Source organism: Apus apus, chromosome 4 (genome assembly GCF_020740795.1).
Source record: "Apus apus isolate bApuApu2 chromosome 4, bApuApu2.pri.cur, whole genome shotgun sequence".
NCBI lineage: Eukaryota > Metazoa > Chordata > Aves > Apodiformes > Apodidae > Apus > Apus apus.
The window spans coordinates 17176607-17196555 of record NC_067285.1 but is presented as its reverse complement, the minus strand read 5'-3'; the positions used below and the strand labels follow the sequence as shown (position 1 = coordinate 17196555).

The following is a 19949-nucleotide window of genomic DNA, read 5'->3' as shown; positions in this document are numbered from 1 at the left end:
GCTGGGTTTTGGGAAAACAATATATAAAAAAATCTTAAGGTAATAAAAATGATAGAACTTCCTTTACTTTGATTTGGTGGGACACTGGGTGTTTTTCTTGGTCTTTTCGATCCTCTTTTTATTGGGATGCTTCCCGCTCTGTTGGGTCTTTATATTGCTTTAGCAAAGAATGGAACATGTAAAAATGTATTATTTTTTTTTTCATAAGGAGCGAGCTTTTGCATGTTCAGAAACTTACACTGAGTTTGAGGTGCTGCAATAGCACAATCATCATCGAGGCAGGCTACATCAAATTCTGAAAGGTTAGGATTTACCAAGAAGATTCAGGTGGTAAAGATGCTGTCTTTCATATACTTTTTTTAAAGTAGGTTTTTGTGTGTTTTTTGTGGGCTTTTGTTTTGTTTTGTTTTTTAAATATAAGCCTTATTAATCTGAAGCTCACATGGTACTTAAGTACTGGGAAGGGAAAAGAAGATGATGAGGGAGAATGAAGCCTTTAAAGTGCTTTTTAATAGTGTGGGGAATGCATGGTACAAGAAAAGTTGCAGGTATGTTCAGAAATAATCTTGAAGGCATGTTATAAAGCTTATATTTCTTCTTCCGGGTGCTGTAATCCAATACTTAAAATAAATGGCTGTGCCTTTCTTCCCCCCCCCCCCCCCCCCACTGTCTTTAAGCTTGACTTTTCCATTAGAAAACCAGCTTTGATTTTTGAATAGAAACCTGCCGAGCTGTGGTGGTACAGGGCCCCTTGTAGTCAGGCATGTTTGCCTGATTGTTTTGCTCCAGTGTAGTATGAGGGGCTTCAAATGGCTGCATTGAATCTTTTCATTTAAGTGGCTGTTTTTCAAAGCCTTACAAATGTATCTTAGTTCCCATCAGCTCACCAGTGAGGTGGAGGTCTAGTCCACTTTTGAGCTTTCAATTTAGAAATACTAACTATAATGTGGTGGGGGGTGTGAAGGGGGAAGGCAGGGGACTTAAGGACTCCTCTAAGTCACTGCACTATTGAACGACATTTTCTACCCTTTCATGTTAAGTAGAGAAACTCAAAAGGTTAATGTGGAAGTTCCATTTTAAAGTTATCCTAGTGTTGCATTGCTTGTTGAATGCTTATCCAAGTCCAGTTATGTTTCATTTCCATTCATAGTGCAAATACTGTTCTTGAGTATTCATTTTAAGCTTTAAAGCTAACTAGCTTATTGGTGAAGAACTGGTTGGGTGTTGGATGCAATCTAGGATGAGCTGAATGAAAGCTGGGTCTTCAAGGTTCATTTTGAGTGCAAACAGTTTCTGTTATCTTGTGTGGGCATGTAGACAATGTTTTCTTTCATTTTTAACAGTTATCTTCCAAAGCTACTGTTTAAATAAGAGCAACTTTTTTTGCAGGTGATGTGGACTAGGGAGTGATGGTATCTCAGGGAATGCCTTTTGTCATGCACTTGAGACATGCCATGGAAAAAGATCTCCCTTCCAGCAAGGTGCTGATTGTAGAAATTATAAAACTTGAATTAAAACAGAAAAATAGTCCCATTAGAGGTCTATACACATCTTGCACAAGTGGGAAGTCTTTGTGGTTTTGTATATTTAAGGCTGGAGAAGAAGGAGGAACAGCCACATCAGTGTTTCTTCAATCATAGAGTCTAAATACTCCATATCTGAATTAAAATTTTGGCTTTCATGTTGCTATATTTAATCGTCTTTTCCTTCATTTATTCACTAAGGCTTTGCTTCTGTTTTTCTCATTAGGATGACAGTTCTGGCAGTCTTGCATCAATATCTTCTCTCAGTCTATTAAACACAGGGGTATGAAATTTAATATATATTTTTTCTAGTTGTATTCAATGCCATGCATGGGACTATGTAGCACGCATTAAAATAGAACAAACATCACATTTTCACAGTAGCATGAATATTTTATGGCACTAACCATCAACTCATTAGCTACCATTAGTAAAATAAAAAAATTAAAACTTCACATGTGAATTCAACTAACAACTTAGTTATTTTTTATTATTGTTTGTATTGCATGTTCTTGAATAGCAGGAAATAGGTAATGCTAGAGCTTGATAGTAGTTTACTTACTATGTTTGCTGTGCCCCTTTCTCAATGGTAAAATTGTTAAAACGTTAATTTGTAATATTTTTTAACACTTTGTATTAGCTTTGAAAACTGATATCCTAGAATCTTTTCTTTTTCCTGTCACTGAGTCTATTAAAAGCATCGCTTCAGAACTCCAGATATTTCCAATATGAGATTGGAGACGTAGAAAAGTGTGGGTATTGAAACCTGTTATATGCTGTTACATCTTCTACTTGCTGCAAATGGTATCCTTCTGAAACTGGTCCAATACATGTGCCTGTTAATTTGAAAACTTTTAATGTAACCCCACACTGTGCTAAACAGGAATAGTACAAGTTGGCATTTTAGTTCTGTGAATCTGTTACTCTGGCTTTGTGAAACAGAGCAGTAATGTAACTGCTAGTTGATGCCTGTGGTTTGTGTTACCTGTTCCAGGTATTTTCAGCTTTTTAGTGGGCCCAGAAGCCCCTGGCTTCATGCTTTTTTGTGAACAACAGAAGATGAAACTTGATGCAACTTGTTAAATATCCAACTGAGGTGGGAGGCAGGGAGGGGGGGGAAGTAAATGAACAATTGAAGACGGATGGCATTAGTTTGGAAGGTTGACCTAGAAACTCTTTATTGTCTGGTTGTTTTCTTGTAACATGTGAAGATTTGTATTTTCCTCCTCCTAAAATGTAGGTTCTTCCTGTATCCCCTGCAAGTTGCAAAAGAATGTACTGTCCTGTCTGTCCTGATAGCATCTGGCATTCTAAATTCTGGGAAAATGTTTCGTTTATGAATCACATAATTTTTCAGTGACATCTCATCTTGCTATAAGCACTTCTTTGTTTATAATCGCCTTGTAACCAGTACTAACCCTTAAGCATTAGCGGAAATTCTTCTTACATTCGTTTTTTTATTAGTTTTATTAAGGTCATATAGATGGGTGCCCTCCTAAGCGATTCTATTAATACTTACATTCTCAGATGATTGACCCTACTTGAAGTGAAGGGAAATAATCTTTATAACTGTACAACATTGTGGAAATAATCATATAGATGTTTTTAGAGGCCTCTCTGCTCCACAGAGTTGAGTGTGTGTAGGGGGAAGAGATTTAGAACTGCATACAGAATGTATGGCAATCCCTATTGTTTCCTCAACCGAAGTAATGATTGATTGAATAAAACCTGGTTCAGTATCATATCAAGCTTAGAATTCTGGGAGAGTAAATCATGCTAAAAGAAACCATTATACACAGAGTGCATGCTTTATGAGATGCCTTGACATCTAGTTTAAATAGAAGCAATGCTTAAGAAAGTGAAAGTTAATTCAGTGTTGCCCATTAGGTCACTTTCTCCTCCTGCATACCTAAAACATAACTGGATCTGTGGTGCTTGTTTAATTTGGTGCTTTCAGGACTGTGAGGGCTCTCACAATCCTTGTAATCTAAGCCTTTTATCACTTATTTCCAGGAGTTCATCTTTTGTTGTTGGATCCTAAATAGATCAAAACTTCTCCCAGCAAGATGCATGTCAAATTTCATGGTTTGTATTTATTCTTCTGAGCTCTATAGCTCAGGAACTGTAGATACAAGTTTGTCTTCCAAAATTGAATCAAGCGCACACTTAGCTGAATACTTTATTCCCACAAGTATACCCTAGTTAAGGTCAACTAATGCTTTTGGAATGCTGTGATGCAGCTGGCTTTCCTTTCTGTAAGTTTGTTTGCTCAGATGCTGGAAGCAGCAGCTATGGGCAGTTATGCATATGTTACACAGTGCAAGCCAGCACTGTTTTAGAGGTATCTAACATAGTTCTGAATGGTCTAGCTGCCCTATATGGCTCTTCTGAGGAAGGAGAGAAGAAACTTCAGTTTTGTAGGTTTTCTGTATATGAATGAAAATACTTCAGGCAGTGAAGACCTGTGCAGGTTTATTATTTTTGTTTAAAACACCAGGTTTTTGTTTTGTTTGTTTTTGCTGTGTGTTTTTAAAAGATGATACAGTTTGGGATATCTTTATCTTCTTATGCACAAAGGCAGTTTAGAAGCAAAAGACTTTCTTTACAAATTCCATTTACCTGTAACCTGTCTGTAGGTTATTAAACTTATCTGTATTTCTGTAGGAATAAGAAACAGAAATGCAAGTTCCTCTGCATATCAAAGTTATTTTAAATATATTGTCAGGAAAAACAGGCTTTTAGCTTCTTAAGTTAATTATTGACAGTAGATGAGAGGATGCAGCTCCAGCCTTAATAAGGAGATAACTATTCTTTCTGTTGAAGTGGAAATTTGTTTTTATTTATTTTGGGATTGTGAAATGTTCCATAACTTTTAATAAATACCAGATATGCTGCAATAAATAATTTTTAAACAGTATTCCATTAGCTACTGGAACAATAGATATGACTTCCAAAATTATTGTTTTACCTAAACAGGTCTTACATAGTCTTAAATCTTAGCTGTCAACTGTTCTGTCCTCTGGCATATGACTTGTATGTTAAGCATTTTACAAGATATTTGACTTTCAATTTTGTCTTTACCTTGTTATGGAAGAGTATTGGCTCATATCTTTAGAAGTGAAATCCTGTCAGCTCAAGGTTTTTATCCTGTGCCAGGAATTTTTGATTTTGCATCAATGGTTAAGGCTATTGGATTATTTATGTCTAGTAATACAAAATATTCCAGAAAAAAATATTTTAGTTGCACAAACAGGGTTCCGTGCATGTCTGATGATTCTGGGATCCAGTCTTCCTAGAGCACAAGCTCTTCTTGAGAAAGAAGCATCTTCCGTAGGGAAGTTCTGATACTTTGTCATACACTTCATCTTGGGAAATTTGCAGCCATGACAGAGCCTGAAGCTATTTTGGTCTCTGCTTTAGCTCTTTCTGGTAACACTTTAAGAGTTTTCCCTCTGTTTATGTGTTCTTTTCTTGCAAAAAACAGCTGCTTGTAAAGTGTACTTACTTCCAGAAACACAGTTGAGTGATGAGTTCTGCCTTTTGTGGAAATCCCTTGTTGATTTTTTTTTTTTTTTCCTCTGTTGCTTTGGAAACAGTTGTTAGCATGTATGATAGTCAGAAACCCTTGCACCATTCAGATGCGTTACATGTAACAAAAAAGTGAGAGTGGCTTCATTTCTAGTGTCCATCTTTCTTAGGTCTGTAGGAATGTTGAAAAGGTTGGTACTGTTGGATTCTCTGACTCTTGTTAGAAAATACTAAGTGAGAAAATAAAGTGGAACTTCTACCAAGAATATGAGAGATGACATTGCTGTCTGGATGCTGACCTGTGGATGCTATCACAAGATGCATTCCTAACTAAGTAATATGCTGGGCTAGTCTGAGGTGTAAAGCATGGCAGGAGTGCCTATAATGTCTCTGTGACTTTTGGTGGAATGAAATACTTCTAGGCTTAAGGACATGTATATTCATTCATATAGTGAATGTTTTCTGCTTTTTCTTGTGCTTGTGAATGTATTTATCAGTGATGATAGCAAATAGTTCCTCGCTCTCTTAAACTTTACAAGGTGTATATCTCCAGATGTTCCTTCCAGCCTCAATGATTTTGTGATAACTTCCTCTTGAGATGAGATTAATATGACTTCATTGAGGTTAACTTTTTGGATCATTTTGTGTGTTATGGCCAATGTGGAAGAACAGAAATTTTGTAACAGACCATTAAAATGGATAGGGTAAGGAGGCTGTTGAGCAGAAAACTTTAAGCCACCTTGGTGTTAGGTGGCTTGAAGTGTTAGTGTTAGGCACTTTGTGCCTTCTCTTGAAATGTGAGGCTGCACTGTTGTAAGAGGTCTTTTCCTGTTTAACTTTATGGACTTCAAATGTATACTGAACTTTTAAGCTATATAATAGCTGTAAAGTTGTCAGCTCTGTTTCTGTCATGCTCTCGGTGAACACAATGTCTAAAGCCCTCTTTTTCTTCTTGGGGGAACTAATGTGTACAAGAAGCTGTGTAACAGGTGAGAGATTGATTTGGGAGTGCTTTCTAGAGAAGATTATATTTGATTGGGCAGATAATAAAAAAAATAATTGGTGACTTAAACATACGACACTTTTGTTAATGTAAGAATTACTGTGAATTTACTTATACAGTTACTAAAGCAGCAGATGCACAAGAACAAACTGTCTTTAGATTAAAAAAAGCTTGTACCAGTTACACCTTCAATGGCTATACTTGAGAATAGAGCTGTGTGATCTGTGAAAATACATTACTGAAGTACTTTGAATTTCTTTTTAAAAAAATGTTTTGTTTTCAACTCCTAGTATTCTGTATTTGAATTCCAGCACATGGAAGACTTGGAGAGGAACTAGTGTTCATTCCTAAGGAGAGTGTGAACCCAAAAGCTAACTTGGTTTAGGAATAAGTTGGAAGTCTTCTCACAGATAACCTTTTAAGATTTGCTGGATCTTAAGAATGAGTTTCCCAGTAACTTGGCAGTAAAATTTTGTTAAAGAAGGAATGTGAAATTTGAGGTTTTCGTCTGACTGTCTAGCCTTTTTCTAAATGAAGACTGTCTCATATTTCTGTTTTGTTGAGTTGCTCTATGGAAAAAGGAATGGAATTCTTGCTTTAACAGTGTCATCTGTGTATTAAAGGCTCTTGAATATTTATTTCTAAGTAGATTGCATCTGAGTAAGAAATTATGTGAAACAGACTTGTAAGGTTAAATATTGTCATTCTGTCACTGGTGTAGGTAGTTCTGGATAGTGTGGGTCTTGCTTAAGGCTTCAGAAGGGTGAGGGGTATTGGTTATTAATGGTGGCTATTATCAAAAGGGAAGAAATGGGAAAAGACAGGTTCTTATGAGTGGTTTTTGTTAAAGGCTCTGGGTTTTTTTTGTCAGCTTCACAGACTACTTAAATATAGTTGTGTACTAATTAATTTGGGAAGATTATGCAGATTTCCTAACTGATCCTTGGATACTCAGTTGTAATATTGAGCTAGAATAGATCAAAGATAGAGTTGATGCTAGAAACTGCTTTCTGATTCAGCTTTACTTAGCAGTCTTGGTAAGCTGCCCTGTTTGCTATAAATAATTTCAACTTGTAATGTTAGCTCCTTGCTGTCTTAAATTATTATATATTTTAACATGATTTAATAAGTGTTAAGTAATATTATGCTTACTGATTAGAAGTGATGCTGAAAGTTGACATTTGTTTTTATCAATAATGTTGTTTAGGAATATGAAGCACGGACAGGAAGAATGTATAAACCTCCACCTCCATCAGGAAGACGTAAAAATATTGAATTTGAACCACTGTCAACTACTGCTTTGATTCTGGAGGATCGGCCAGCGTAAGTACAATTCTGCTGTGGAACTGATGATGACTGAGTTTGTTAGATACGCTTCTGAGGAACTCAACTTCACAAGTCTTACACAAAAGTATTGTTGGATTATTCCCTTTCAAGTAATAGCCTAACAAATAGCTCCAGAAGAGCTTTTAAGTATATTACAGTCCATATGATGAAGTCTTGCTGTAATGGGGCCACCAGTCTATCTACTGTATACCACAGCTGCCTGTGGCAGTGTTATGGGCATCCTCAATCAGGAGAATACCTGAAGACTTCTATGGATTTCTTCCCTGCCATGTCGTTGTGCACTCCCTTCTCCTTCCCTCAGTCTGGAAACTAGATTTCCTATACCACTGGCAGTTGTCACTTCAGCAAACCTGGACTTGGTTTACCAGAAGAGTCTTTTTAAAAAAGGAAAAGTATTATGTAGGCAACAGCAGGAGAGGTAAGAATTGCCTTTGAAATACAAGTAATACTTCCCAGTCACAAATGCTGAATGTTCATTTTGTATCTGGCAACTATAGTTAAATGCTTTGCTGTTACCAAGAGGAGAATGTTCACTGAAACTGTTCCTTGCCCTGGTTCCAGTTATGTTTTCATTCCTCCTTAAAACTACATCTGAAGGCAAGGAAACAGCAGATGAAGATGCAACAAAAACTCTATTAAGTACAAATACAAATAGGAAGGAAAAATGAGCAATTACTTGTTCTGTATTTTCAGCTATACAGTCTTCAGGAATCTAAGGGAAAAAGCAGGACCTACTGACTAGGAACACATTCTGTGAGGACGGGGAATGGAACAAAGATTTCAGATTGGACCTTGAGAAAGCTTGTGATGGCACTGTTAAATGTTTGCTCTAATCAATTTCAAATAGGAAATGGAAGATACAGGGTTTCCTTTGAGATTGTGTCTAATGGTATATAATCTCATTCATTGTTAAGCCAAATATCTTGAATAGTGGCACCTATAATAAATGGCTATAATTTTTGGTTGTAAATACCTTATTTCTTTTACTATTTGGTGGAGGGTAAGATGTGCATGGACTGGTTTGCTGATGCTTTTCTGTACTTTCAAAACATCACAATTCACAAAGTAACATAAGTATGTTTTTACAAATGACACTTGTTTCAAATTTGAGTCCCATCCAAGTGTGTAATGTGTTGCCACATTGTATCCTTAAAAATATATTCTGCTCTCACTTCCACTGGAAATTTATTAATTAAGTACTTGTGTAAGAGGAGGCAGAAAGCTTCTTTTTTCTTTTTTAAAATATTAAGATGATGAAACTGCCTTCTGTTTATTTTGAACCAAAGTAGACTAGAGATTGGGTAAGAGACTGAGACCAAATGTTTTCTGCTTTGTTTTGGAATGAGTTTGCTTGGTCAAAAGGAAATGTGTGTTTGGCAATTAGGGGATCACTGTGCAGCTAAAATTCAAACATATTTTAAGCTGATGAACTTGCATCGAATTTCCTTAGCTGTAGCTCTGATGTCAATGGGGATATATCCTTTCTTCGTTTGTTAAACCTATCTACCTATAATAAATACATTTACCTTTTATTTAAAATACATCATCATATATTTCATATGAACAAATGGAGTATCGATATGCTGGTATATTTAATGATTAAAATATGCATGTGCAGAAATGCATTGGAATACATATTGTTTGGAATATCAGTTTTCCCCTTTTGTCACTTCATGCAAACTTCGTTTGTGCATCATTCCAGATGTTCAGCAAATCTAGTAACCCTTAACCCTGCTTTGGAGGAAGCTATGGGAGGAGTAATAAACAGAAGCAGTAAGCATCTGGTAGACTTGTACTGCTGTTACTGAAACACTGGTAGTGTGACAGCCCCAAAGCTCACCTTAGATAAAAGCCAAATTAAAACCTGTTTTGAAATGGTTCAAAATGTCATTTGTGTATATTGAACTCAGGAACAACTTGTTTTCAGAAATCTTCCTGCCAAATCAGTGGAGGAGGCTTTACGTCATCGACAAGAATATGACGAGATGGTGGCAGAGGCAAAAAAAAGAGGTATGTTAACTGCCAGTAATCACTATAATTCTTTTTAACTGTGCAGCAAAAATAATTTGTCTTGTAGGCTAGAAGGTACAGTAAACAACAACAACCTCTTTTAATATCTAGGTTATTCCCTGGTATGTATGTGCATGTAGTTTAAAACAGAACTCATCAAATTCTTTTCTTATTTCAGCACAGTGAACCCTAACTACGCTCAGAAGTCAGTTTAACCTTTTACTTAATTTTTAAGTAGAAACATGATAATTTCTTTTAAAACTACTTGTGTAATACAATCAGCTAGGAAGTTTCTGGATGGTACTCTTCCCCTCTCCCCTCCCCAAGGCAGGTTGCTGCAGTTGCCACTGAGAGCCAAAGCATAGTAAAACTGTCTGCTTAAAGATCTGTTTTATTCAGGATATTGAGATAAATTGTAGTGTGAAGACTGATGAAAACTGGGGGGTTTTACTGCCAACTGTACCTGTGTGAACCTTCCTACTCCCACTAGATCTGTTTTTTAAATTAAACATATCTGTAGCATCTGATACTGGGTCAATCTATGAGTAGTTGCTGAAAGGCCTTCTGTACTCATGTGCCTAGTATTCAGGGAGAAAGCTATTTTGAGAATCTGTGCTGCATGTTTTACTTGGGCTATTGTCAGAAATACAAGCTTCTGAAATAATTGAGCCTCTATGGATCTGTGGCAGCTTACTCTGAAAGATGTAATAAGAAACCCAGGGCATTTGACAACTTGTTTCACTCCTCTCTTGCATACATCTTGTAAGGTGTGATCTGTGGTCCATGTTCTCTTAACTGTATCTTTGGAGGGTCAGCCATGTATGGTGTTTTAGTATGTGTGCCTTAGTATTCATTAAATTAACTGTTGCTACACACAAAGCCTCGGTAGAAATAACTTAATGAAGCTGGTCAGCTGTATCTGTTTGCCAGGGATGGCACGTTACTCATTTGATGTCTAGTGCATCCCTAAGTAGAAAAAGTCTCACAATTTTACAAGAACAATTTCTGTGGTTTTTAGTGATGACAAGATAGCACTGCTCTGTCCTTGTTTCAGCCTTTTTAATAAAAGGGATCTACAAATGATACTTTTAAAACAGAAAGCAGAATACTTGTCTCTCCTTCAGCTTTGTGGCTTTAGGACTTCTTTCCAGAAAAGAAAATATATAATCCTCCTTAGGTGGAAGTTTCAGTAAAATCTGAAAAATTTAAAAATGGATGTAGAATTCACTTTTGAATAGTAAGTTATCTATAATTATTGCTGATCAGTCTTAAGTTGGTAGAATGTGGTATGAAATTAATTGCAGGAAAAACAGCTGATATGATTACTTTTTAGTCATTCTGTGTACTGCAGAAAAGAGTGCTGTTTTCTAGCCAGATTTTTGCTTGTCTAAAATGCTGTATATTTGAATAACTTAAAGCTTAAATAAAAATATTTCCTGAGAAATACACCTGCCATCAAAAAATAGTACCATCTAGCTCATGTACAGCTGTAATTTACACTTGATCTCTTTCAGCCATCATCTAAATTATTAGATAATAGTCAAATTATTTACCTGATAAAGTATATACACTAATACAGAATTATTAACATGTTATACTTAACAGAAATTAAAGAAGCACATAAAAGGAAAAAAATCATGAGAGAGCGTTTCAAGCAAGAAGAGAATATTGCTAGTGCTATGGTGATTTGGGTCAATGAAGTACTACCTAACTGGGAAGGCATGTAAGTAAAATGCTGTTCTGTACATGAGACAGGGCTGGCTTGTTTCTCCTTTGGAAACAGAGAAACAACATACCTTGATTTACTTGTCCTGTTTTGTCATTAAGTCAGTTTTTTTGCAATGATATAGTGAGAGGTCATTACAGAGCAGCATAGAATCATAGAATGTCTTGGGTTGGAAGAGAACAATAAAGGTCATCTAGTCCAACCCCCCTACAATAAGCAGGGACATCTCCAACTAAAACAGGTCGCTGAGAGCTCCATCAAGCCTGACCTTGAATGTCTCCAGGCACAGGCCCCCCACCAACTCTCTAGGCAACCTGTTCCAGTGATTCACCACCCTCATATTAAATAACTTTTTCCTAATATCCAACCTGAATCTGCCATTTTGTAGCTTAAAACCATTACCCCTTGTCCTATTGTTACATGCTCTTGTGAGGAGCTCTTCCCTAGCCTTCTTACAGGCCCCTTTCAGGTATTGAAAGGTCGCTGTAAGGTCCCCCTGGAGCCTTCTCTTCTTCAGGCTGAACAACCCCAACTCCCTCAGCCTGTGTCATAAGAGGAGTGCTCCAGCCCTCTGATAATTTTCATTGCCCTCCTCTGGACTTGTTCCAACAGGTCCACATCCTTCTTGTGTTGGGGGCTCCAGAGCTGGATGCAGTACTCCAGGTGAGGTGTCACCAGGGCAGAGTAGAGGATCAGAATCACCTCTCTTGATATCTGCTGGCCACACTTCTTTTGATACAGCCCAGGATGTGGTTTGCTTTCATGAAATGTGCTCTCTGGGAGCTTTTGTGTTTTAATGGGACTTTAGTATAAGCAGAGATCCTTGAATATTGATTGGGGAAATAGCATGTTATTTTGCTTTTGAGTTGCCCAGAGATTTTTTAGAAGACAAGACACACAACACAGACCTTTTTTTCTTTTATTTCTTCCCAATTTAGGCGTGCTACCCGAAGAGTTAGAGAGCTGTGGTGGCAGGGATTACCACCGAGTGTACGTGGGAAAGTTTGGAGTCTAGCTGTGGGAAACGAATTAAATATCACTCCTGGTATGGCTCAACAGATCACGTTTTTATGCAAAATGAAGTAGTTTATTTTCAAATAAATGTTTAAACTTTTGTTACCAAAAAAAAAAAGGTATATCTCCTTCTTGAAGAACTGCATTTCACAACCTTAGGAACGAGTGTTTTTACAATTGGACATCATAATACATTATTAAATTATGGAAACAAGTTTCAAAACCTGCTTACAAAAACATCTTATTCTTACAAGTAATAAGGTGTCCCTCCCCCAAAAAAAGTAATTTTTGTGTTTAAAATTAAGAATTTGTAGCTTTGCTTTCTTAAGGGGGTGGTAGGGGGAATCGCTTTATTTTGTAACCAATTATTTTGATGAACTGGAAGTGTCCTAACCCATTGACAAAAATAAAAATCTGAACATTTGACACCATTTTCATTTTGTAATTTTCATGTTCACCACAAAAGGAAGTATAATACAGTGCATACTATAAAACTGTGTATGGTGGCACTCCAGTGGTTACTTGTAACAATCTAATAGATTTTTTTCCTCTGCCCCCAGTGGTTAAAATGAAACTAAGCAACAAAACTAAAGCCAAGGGTAAATAAGTACTTAATGTGCTTTTGTTTTGGATGGGTCCTTTCCTTACTTGCTTCTTCCGTTTTTGATGTTGGATTTGTTTTGTTTCTTGCAGAACTTTATGAAATCTTCTTGTCGAGGGCTAAGGAACGATGGAAAAGCTTCAGTGAGACAAATTGTGAAAATGACATAGAAGGTGAGATCTCCTGAATGCTAGACAGCCTCCTGTTTGCTTTTCCAAATCCAGAAAGTCTCACAAGTTCAGCTGCAACTGCAGCATTAGGAATACTTGTTAAAAGTGCTCTGAGTCATTCCCTGCTTAAATGTTTGTTTTCTTACAAGTCAGTGAGTGAGGAGCTTAACAGTGTTTACTAAATATCAATGGAAGATGCATTGAAATACTGCATGTGCTAGTTCACTTTTGAATTAATGTCTTTTTCTCTGAATTCCTGAAACACCAGAACTAAGCTCTCATGAAAATTTTAGATTAAATATGAAGAGAAGGAATGGAAAACTAAATTACAGTATGTGCTGTTGCTTAAATCTGCTTAGATGGTTCTTATGTTGGTATCCCACAATTTTGGGAAAGATGAAAATTATTCTCTATTTTTTTTATTGTGGAACCAAAAGGTGAAGAATATACAACATATTACACATTTTGGATCCCTCTTGAGTTCCTTTGTTGCCCAGGTGGCCTTTCCTTCCTAATGTATTAAATGGAGATGCTAGCACACTTTTATGTATAATGGAGTTTTGTCACTGGCATATTGGTGTCTCCTGTGATGATTCTCCCTGTGAAAAATAGCATCAGTGGTGTTTTTAATGGTAATATATCCTTGTTATAAACATTAACTCCTTGTACTGTTAAGTTACTTTTTACAATGCTGTCTTATGTGATACTGTCAGTACCAGATGCTATGAAATAACTTTTTTTTTTGGAGTTGGTCCATTTTTTGGGGAAAGAAAATACTGTTGTAATGGAATAAGTACTTTTTTGTTTGCATTTGCCATTGGCTGTTTTGACTACTTGACTACTTTGTAAATTTTGGTCTTAAGGCTACCTCTGTGATGCATCAGAAACTTGTATAAGCAAATTGTTTGTGTACATGACTGTAAATACGTTTATCATTAGAAAACACATTTGTGATGCCACCTGGGTTGTGAGGTGGCTGTTTGTTTTTTTGTGGGGGTGTGGGCTGAGTGTGGGGAAAAGGCTTAGGTAATTTGTTTGTTTTGGAAAGGTGGTAGTTCTGCATGGGAATGGAAAGGGGAAGAGTCCAATTTGATTGTGTCAGATGTTCTGGTAAATGTAGTAATAATGGAAAACTTAAAGGATGTTAATCTCTGGTCAAAAAGCAAGCCAGCCCACTGTTCTTATTATTAATAAACAAAGTAGCAAAAGTATCAATGCACATTTTTAGCTCTTGTAGTATAGCACTGCAGAAGTGCACTCCAAGAATTAGAACTAGGTAACTTTTTTTCCTTAGATCCTAAAAATCTGTTCCTGTGACAGTTTTATTCTGAGGTCTGCAGAATTAATCTATCAGTTTTTGTAAGTGTTGGTTTTGCTTGCAGATGTAGGTGCCTCTGTTGCTGATCGTGAGGCCAGTCTGGAGCTAATTAAATTGGATATATCACGCACATTTCCATCCCTGTATATTTTCCAGAAGGTGAGATTTCTGTAGCTTTAGTTATAACAATTTTAAACGTAGTTAAACAAGAAAGAAACCTATCTGGATAAATATGGAACAGCTTTTAGAAGTTTGTATAAAATAACAGAAGTAAAATTAATTATTTTCTACTTAAAGCAGCAAATAGTAATTGCTCTTTTTTTAAAGAGAATAAAGTTGGGACACTTAATGATGGACTTTCGGCTTTTTCTCCTGGAAAAATTGCATGTGGTTCCTATTAAAATTACATGCAAAAATGAGAATATTCTCACTGCTTCTATAGAAACCTTGATGTGTTTTAGCACGTATTATCAGGCTTTATGATTTTTCTATAGATATAATACAATACACATGTATATAAAATAGCATTCACTGTTGTAATACAATAACTTGTGTAACTAAGAATTTAAACATCCACTGTTCTGAAAAAGGAAAAAACAACCCAGATACATACCAGATGTCCTCATTTTCTATTATGTACTCATCCCACTGAATTATTTCATAGGCTTATTGGTCTGTTACTTTAACATCTCAAAAGCATATATGGTAATGCTTGGAGTAAAAACTGGTATTACTCTAGATGTGAACAATAATTCACTGGCTCCCTTGCATCTTAAAATACTGGCTTGTTGCTTTCCTTATATTTACCAAGTGATTTTTGAAAACAATTTTTTCTTTCTCCTGTTTTACCTCCTCCTCCCTCCCCTTGTGTTAGGGTGGGCCTTATCATGATCTCCTGCATAGTGTTTTAGGAGCATATACATGCTACAGACCAGATGTGGGATATGTAAGTATTTGCTGTGAAATGTTTATAACACTGCAAATAAGCTTAAGATGTCACGCATTAGAGTGTGTTGAATAAGTAGGTTATCTAAACTTTATGCTACTAATGGTTAAAAAAATAATTCAGGTTTCACACTTACTCGTTTTGTAGTAGTTACAATGTTATTCTTAGAGATAATTAAGCTGAAAATATACTGAATGTTAAGGATGGGTTATACTATCTCAATTGCATGGAAAATTTTAAATGGATGTGCTCACAAAGCTTTATAGTTCTGACAGACCCACAGTATCTATGGAAAACCCCGAAATGCTGGCAGACTTCCAAGGAGCACGTAGCCGGTTCTGTCTCACTGTTGCCTTTTTCTACAGTGATACTACCTGCTTTATTGCACATCCTAAAATCCAGAAAACTCTTTATTGGTGTCTGGTTGTCAAAGATTAATTGCTTCAATTTTGTTCAGTGAAGATAATATCGTTTACAGCAAGCATTACTCTGTATAAAAAAAAAAAAAAAACAAACAACAAAACCAACAACCGCAAACCAAAACCTATAAAAAAAAAACCCGCCAACAAACCAGCCAAACCTAACATCTCTCTGGATGGTGTCAGCTTACAGAAGGAGTTAAATAACAAACAGTTACATTTTTCTTCTTTTTCTTTCTTCCTGGGGGTAGCTAGGAATACCTTTCACAAGATTTAATTGCTTCTGGGATTAAAAAGAAGTTGTAGAGTTTTAGGTCTGATCCATGCAACAAAACATTATTTAGCACAGGGTGTATTTTCCTCTCTAAATCAGACATGCTTGGGACTCTGCGTCAACATCTACTTGTTTTTTCATGTTCATATGTTTTCAGCCCTGAACTCTGTTATCTGTGACCTCATTTTGTAGACCATCCCATACTTCTAAGAGAGATTCCAAACTCTGCAGTTTCTGAGTTTGCTTATTCCCAGGGTGGAGTTTTAAAAGGCAAACAAGTAATTTTTCATGGATAGGCTTTCTCGTTTTCATTAAGAAAACATAATTCAACAATCACAGCTAGCTTGTATATTTCTGATAATACATTTTAAAAAATGTTAATTTGACAGTAAATTTAATATTGTAATCTTATTTCTACACCCAACTATCCCACAAAAATGCAAAGCTGCTGGACTGGTCTTGATGCATACAAATATTTTCCTCCCTAGTTTGTTAAAGTACTGAGTGCATTTTTCAAGTGAGGAGCAGGCAGCATAAATGTCTAGAAACAGCAGAATAATAATAATTGCAGTTGAAATTAGTTAAATTATCGTAAGTATAATGAGTGTTCACATCATCAATAAACAACTACAAGACTAATGCTCTTCATTTTTGTTGCAAGCTGAAGGGTTTTTTTTGAGAGTAATAATGGAAAAATGTAAACTTGCGTTGTAGCTAACCACTTAAAAGTAGTGTGAACAAATATTGTTTGGCAAGTGAAAATATATGTATTGACTGTTCTCAAACAGAATTTTGTTTCAATTCCAACATATCTGTCAGGGTCTAAACTGTCCCATATGTGAGGTTTTCCTCCCTGCCTGCTTTTCCTTTAGCTTAACAATGAGCTTAAGGCAAAGTGTTGTCTCTTATGAGCTCAGCCCCCAGTCTGTGTGGTTTTAACTTTCTTACATTCCAAGTCCCAAGGACTTGTGATCATGAGACCTCCCAGAACTTCTATCAAGCTCTTAAAACTGGCCTCTGAAGAAACACTCTGTCTTGCTGAAATCAAATTGACTGCATGCATAAAATATATTTCTCTGTATTGTTTCTGTTCATCTGGAAATGTTATGCAATGGTGTTTGATATATTGCAGACTGTAAATATTTGCATTTCCAAAGAAGTAAGATGTACTGAACCTACTCACCTATATTTGCCCAATGCTTTTCCCACTTGAAGGTACAAGGGATGTCTTTCATTGCTGCTGTGCTCATTCTCAATCTGGAAGAGGCAGATGCTTTCATTGCCTTTGCTAACCTTCTAAACAAGCCATGCCAGCTGGCCTTTTTCCGTGTGGATCACAGCATGGTATGCACAGAGTTTTCTGGTTTTGAACCATAACATTCTTTTGACTTGAAGTAGAGTTGATTTATTGATGGCTTCCTTTTATCCCATTGAATCATGGAGAACTTTAACCTGTGGTTACCAAACTGAGAATACTAGATACTAATCTATAGAACACATCCCACTGCTTTGATTTTTCCTCTAGACACACTTAATTGTTGTACTTACCCTAAGAAGCCACATTATGCTCTGTTGACATCCTCGATTCTTGGTGGGGTTTCTGTTATTTTACAGCTAAACGTTCTTTTGATGACTACTTATGAGGTGCTTTACTGTCTCTACAGATGCTGAAATACTTTGCAGCCTTTGAAGTATTCTTTGAAGAAAATCTTCCCAAATTGTTTCTTCATTTCAAATCATACAGTCTTACTCCAGACATATACTTGATAGACTGGTGAGTTCAGAGAACATAGCAAACCTAACCTTGCAAATGTTGAAACACTTTCCATTCTGCTATGTAATTTTCAGTAATAGAAATATAGTGTAAAAATAAAAGCATTCCGTAGGTGTTTGTGTACCTCAGCTTTCTAGGTCTTGTGAAATTGTGGTGAACTGTTTTGAGCAACTGAAGTTCCTCTGTCAGGATTCAAATTTTATGATTACGGATTAGGGGTGGCATGTATTCAGATACAGGACTCCTGTGTGTTTCCCTTTCTTGTGGCTGCAAGTAGGAGTCAGCTACGTGTGGCAGGAGTAGGGGAGAGGAGACTTCTTACACTTTAGTTGTCTTGTGGCTGATAGTAAGTGACTTGATGAAATGAACATAATCAGCTACTGAAGAAAGTATGGATATAGGAGTATAGAATTCAAAGGAGGAGGATGAAAGTTGGGACCTGGTTTGGGAAGGGATAGGCTTTGAAATACAGTGAACATTTTGAAGTAATTAACATTCCAAAGCAGAAAGTACCGGGCTATGTGATGTGCCTGTAATGGAAGACAATCATGCAAGCATCCTTGAAGTGTGTGTAGAGCTGCCAAATACGGAATGTCTAATCATTAGGGCGTGTGTATAAGGATGTGCTTCATGTAGGATTATTATATGGGTTAGAAGTTTCTAATACAGTAAACTGAATTGGGTAGAATTAAATAATATAAAGCCATCATGTCATGTGAGTTATTTGGGAATGAAGAACTTAAGCTGTAAGGTGCAGCTTATTAGTAAACAAAAGTGTCAGCAGGAGCAGGTTATACAATAGCAGCATTGAGTCAGGAGCATGGTGCAGTCCTGAGAGTTTAGGCAGATGAAGAAAGGTATCTGTGTCGTGGAAATAGTGCTGCTGTACAAAGTACTAGAATATTCTGCTTCCAGTTACATGCAAGAAGACTGTTATTCCTGCGTGCAACAGTGTGACTGCACAGGGGGAGCTGTGAGGGCTAAACTGCCCCAGGGCAAGTGTGGGGCTGCTCAGTGGCCCTGGGGAGGGCAAGGGGCTGGTCACTGGCCCCAGAGGTGGCATGGTGGGTGTCGGTCTCTTTTCTCATTAAACAAGTAATAGGACAAGAGGAAACATCCTGAAGTTGTGCCAGGGGTACAACTGGATATTAGGGTAATTGGATATTAGGAAAAATTTCTTCACCAAAAGGCTTTGCAAGCACTGGAACAGGCTGCCCAGGGAAGTGGTTGAGTCATTGTCCCTCAAGGTGTTTAAAAGACATGTAGATGTGGTGCTTAGGGACATGGTTTAGTGGTGGACTTGGCAGTTCTGGGTTAATGGTTGGACTTAATGATCCTAAAGGTCTTTTCCAACCAAAACAAATCTATGATTCTATGTTCCAAAGATGGCTGTGAGACAGAGAGAGCTCCCCTTTATAAAACGGAGAGTAGAAGAAGTTGTGGTTGTCTGCAGTAAGGAGTGTTTGGAAGTTCCTGAACCTCTTCCCAATAGGAATAATGGGGAAACCGAGAACATTACTTTGTATCATAGGAACCATAATAAAATGTAATTCCTGAATTCTCATTAGTACATTAGTGGGAGGTAACCTTCTATGGAGATGATTTGTGGACGTAGCTTTAGTTGAAAAGACAAATGATGAACAGAGCTGTTAATCCTTTCAATTTATTATCCATACAGTTTAAGTTACTCAGTTATGATCTTTGTTTGCATAAGTTCTTATTTGTATATTATACTGTTTGAGTGTGAACATGTAACTTTTCTAGCCAGATCTTCCTCAAGGAGGTGATTTTCAAATGTAGGATTTCCTGTAGCGTGAGGAGAGATGGGTTTCAGAGTATCAGTTCTGACTTCAAAACCTGGAGACTTGTGGATCTTTGAAATATGGAAAGAAATAAGAACATAGGAAATAACTTGTCATGTTCTCACTTTCAGCAAATGCAACTGAGATTTAAAGGAGGTTGTATTTTCATTTTTCTGGAATAGGTTAAAGTTATAACTGTTCCTTTTTTCTCAATTGTAGGATCTTTACACTCTACAGCAAGTCTTTACCACTTGATCTCGCCTGTCGTGTCTGGGATGTTTTCTGTAGAGATGGAGAAGAATTTTTGTTTAGGACTGGATTAGGAATCCTTCGGTTATATGAAGATATTCTCCTACAGATGGACTTTATTCACATAGCACAGTTTCTAACAAAACTTCCAGAAGACATTACATCAGAAAAGCTTTTTAGTTGTATTGCAGCTATTCAGATGCAGAATAGTAACAAAAAATGGGCACAGGTGAGTTTCTTGGAGA

The 19949-nt window shown here is 36.7% G+C and overlaps 1 protein-coding gene across 4 annotated transcripts in view; it reads left to right on the top strand.

Moving 5' to 3' along the window:
- TBC1D12 (TBC1 domain family member 12) overlaps positions 1-19949 on the top strand; it is a 42071-nt gene that overhangs the window by 20206 nt on the left and 1916 nt on the right. For 2 of the 4 annotated variants that reach the window (XM_051619837.1, XM_051619833.1), the window contains exons 3-13: positions 1750-1806; positions 7262-7377; positions 9329-9411; positions 11017-11134; positions 12076-12182; positions 12845-12925; positions 14305-14399; positions 15115-15186; positions 17095-17223; positions 17544-17653; positions 19675-19933. In XM_051619837.1, coding sequence (XP_051475797.1) covers positions 7286-7377; positions 9329-9411; positions 11017-11134; positions 12076-12182; positions 12845-12925; positions 14305-14399; positions 15115-15186; positions 17095-17223; positions 17544-17653; positions 19675-19933 — 1146 coding nt within the window. In that variant the 5' untranslated portion in view covers positions 1750-1806; positions 7262-7285. The remainder of the gene's footprint in view (positions 1-1749; positions 1807-7261; positions 7378-9328; positions 9412-11016; positions 11135-12075; positions 12183-12844; positions 12926-14304; positions 14400-15114; positions 15187-17094; positions 17224-17543; positions 17654-19674; positions 19934-19949) is intronic. The other 2 variants (XM_051619835.1, XM_051619834.1) reach the window with 2 other exon arrangements.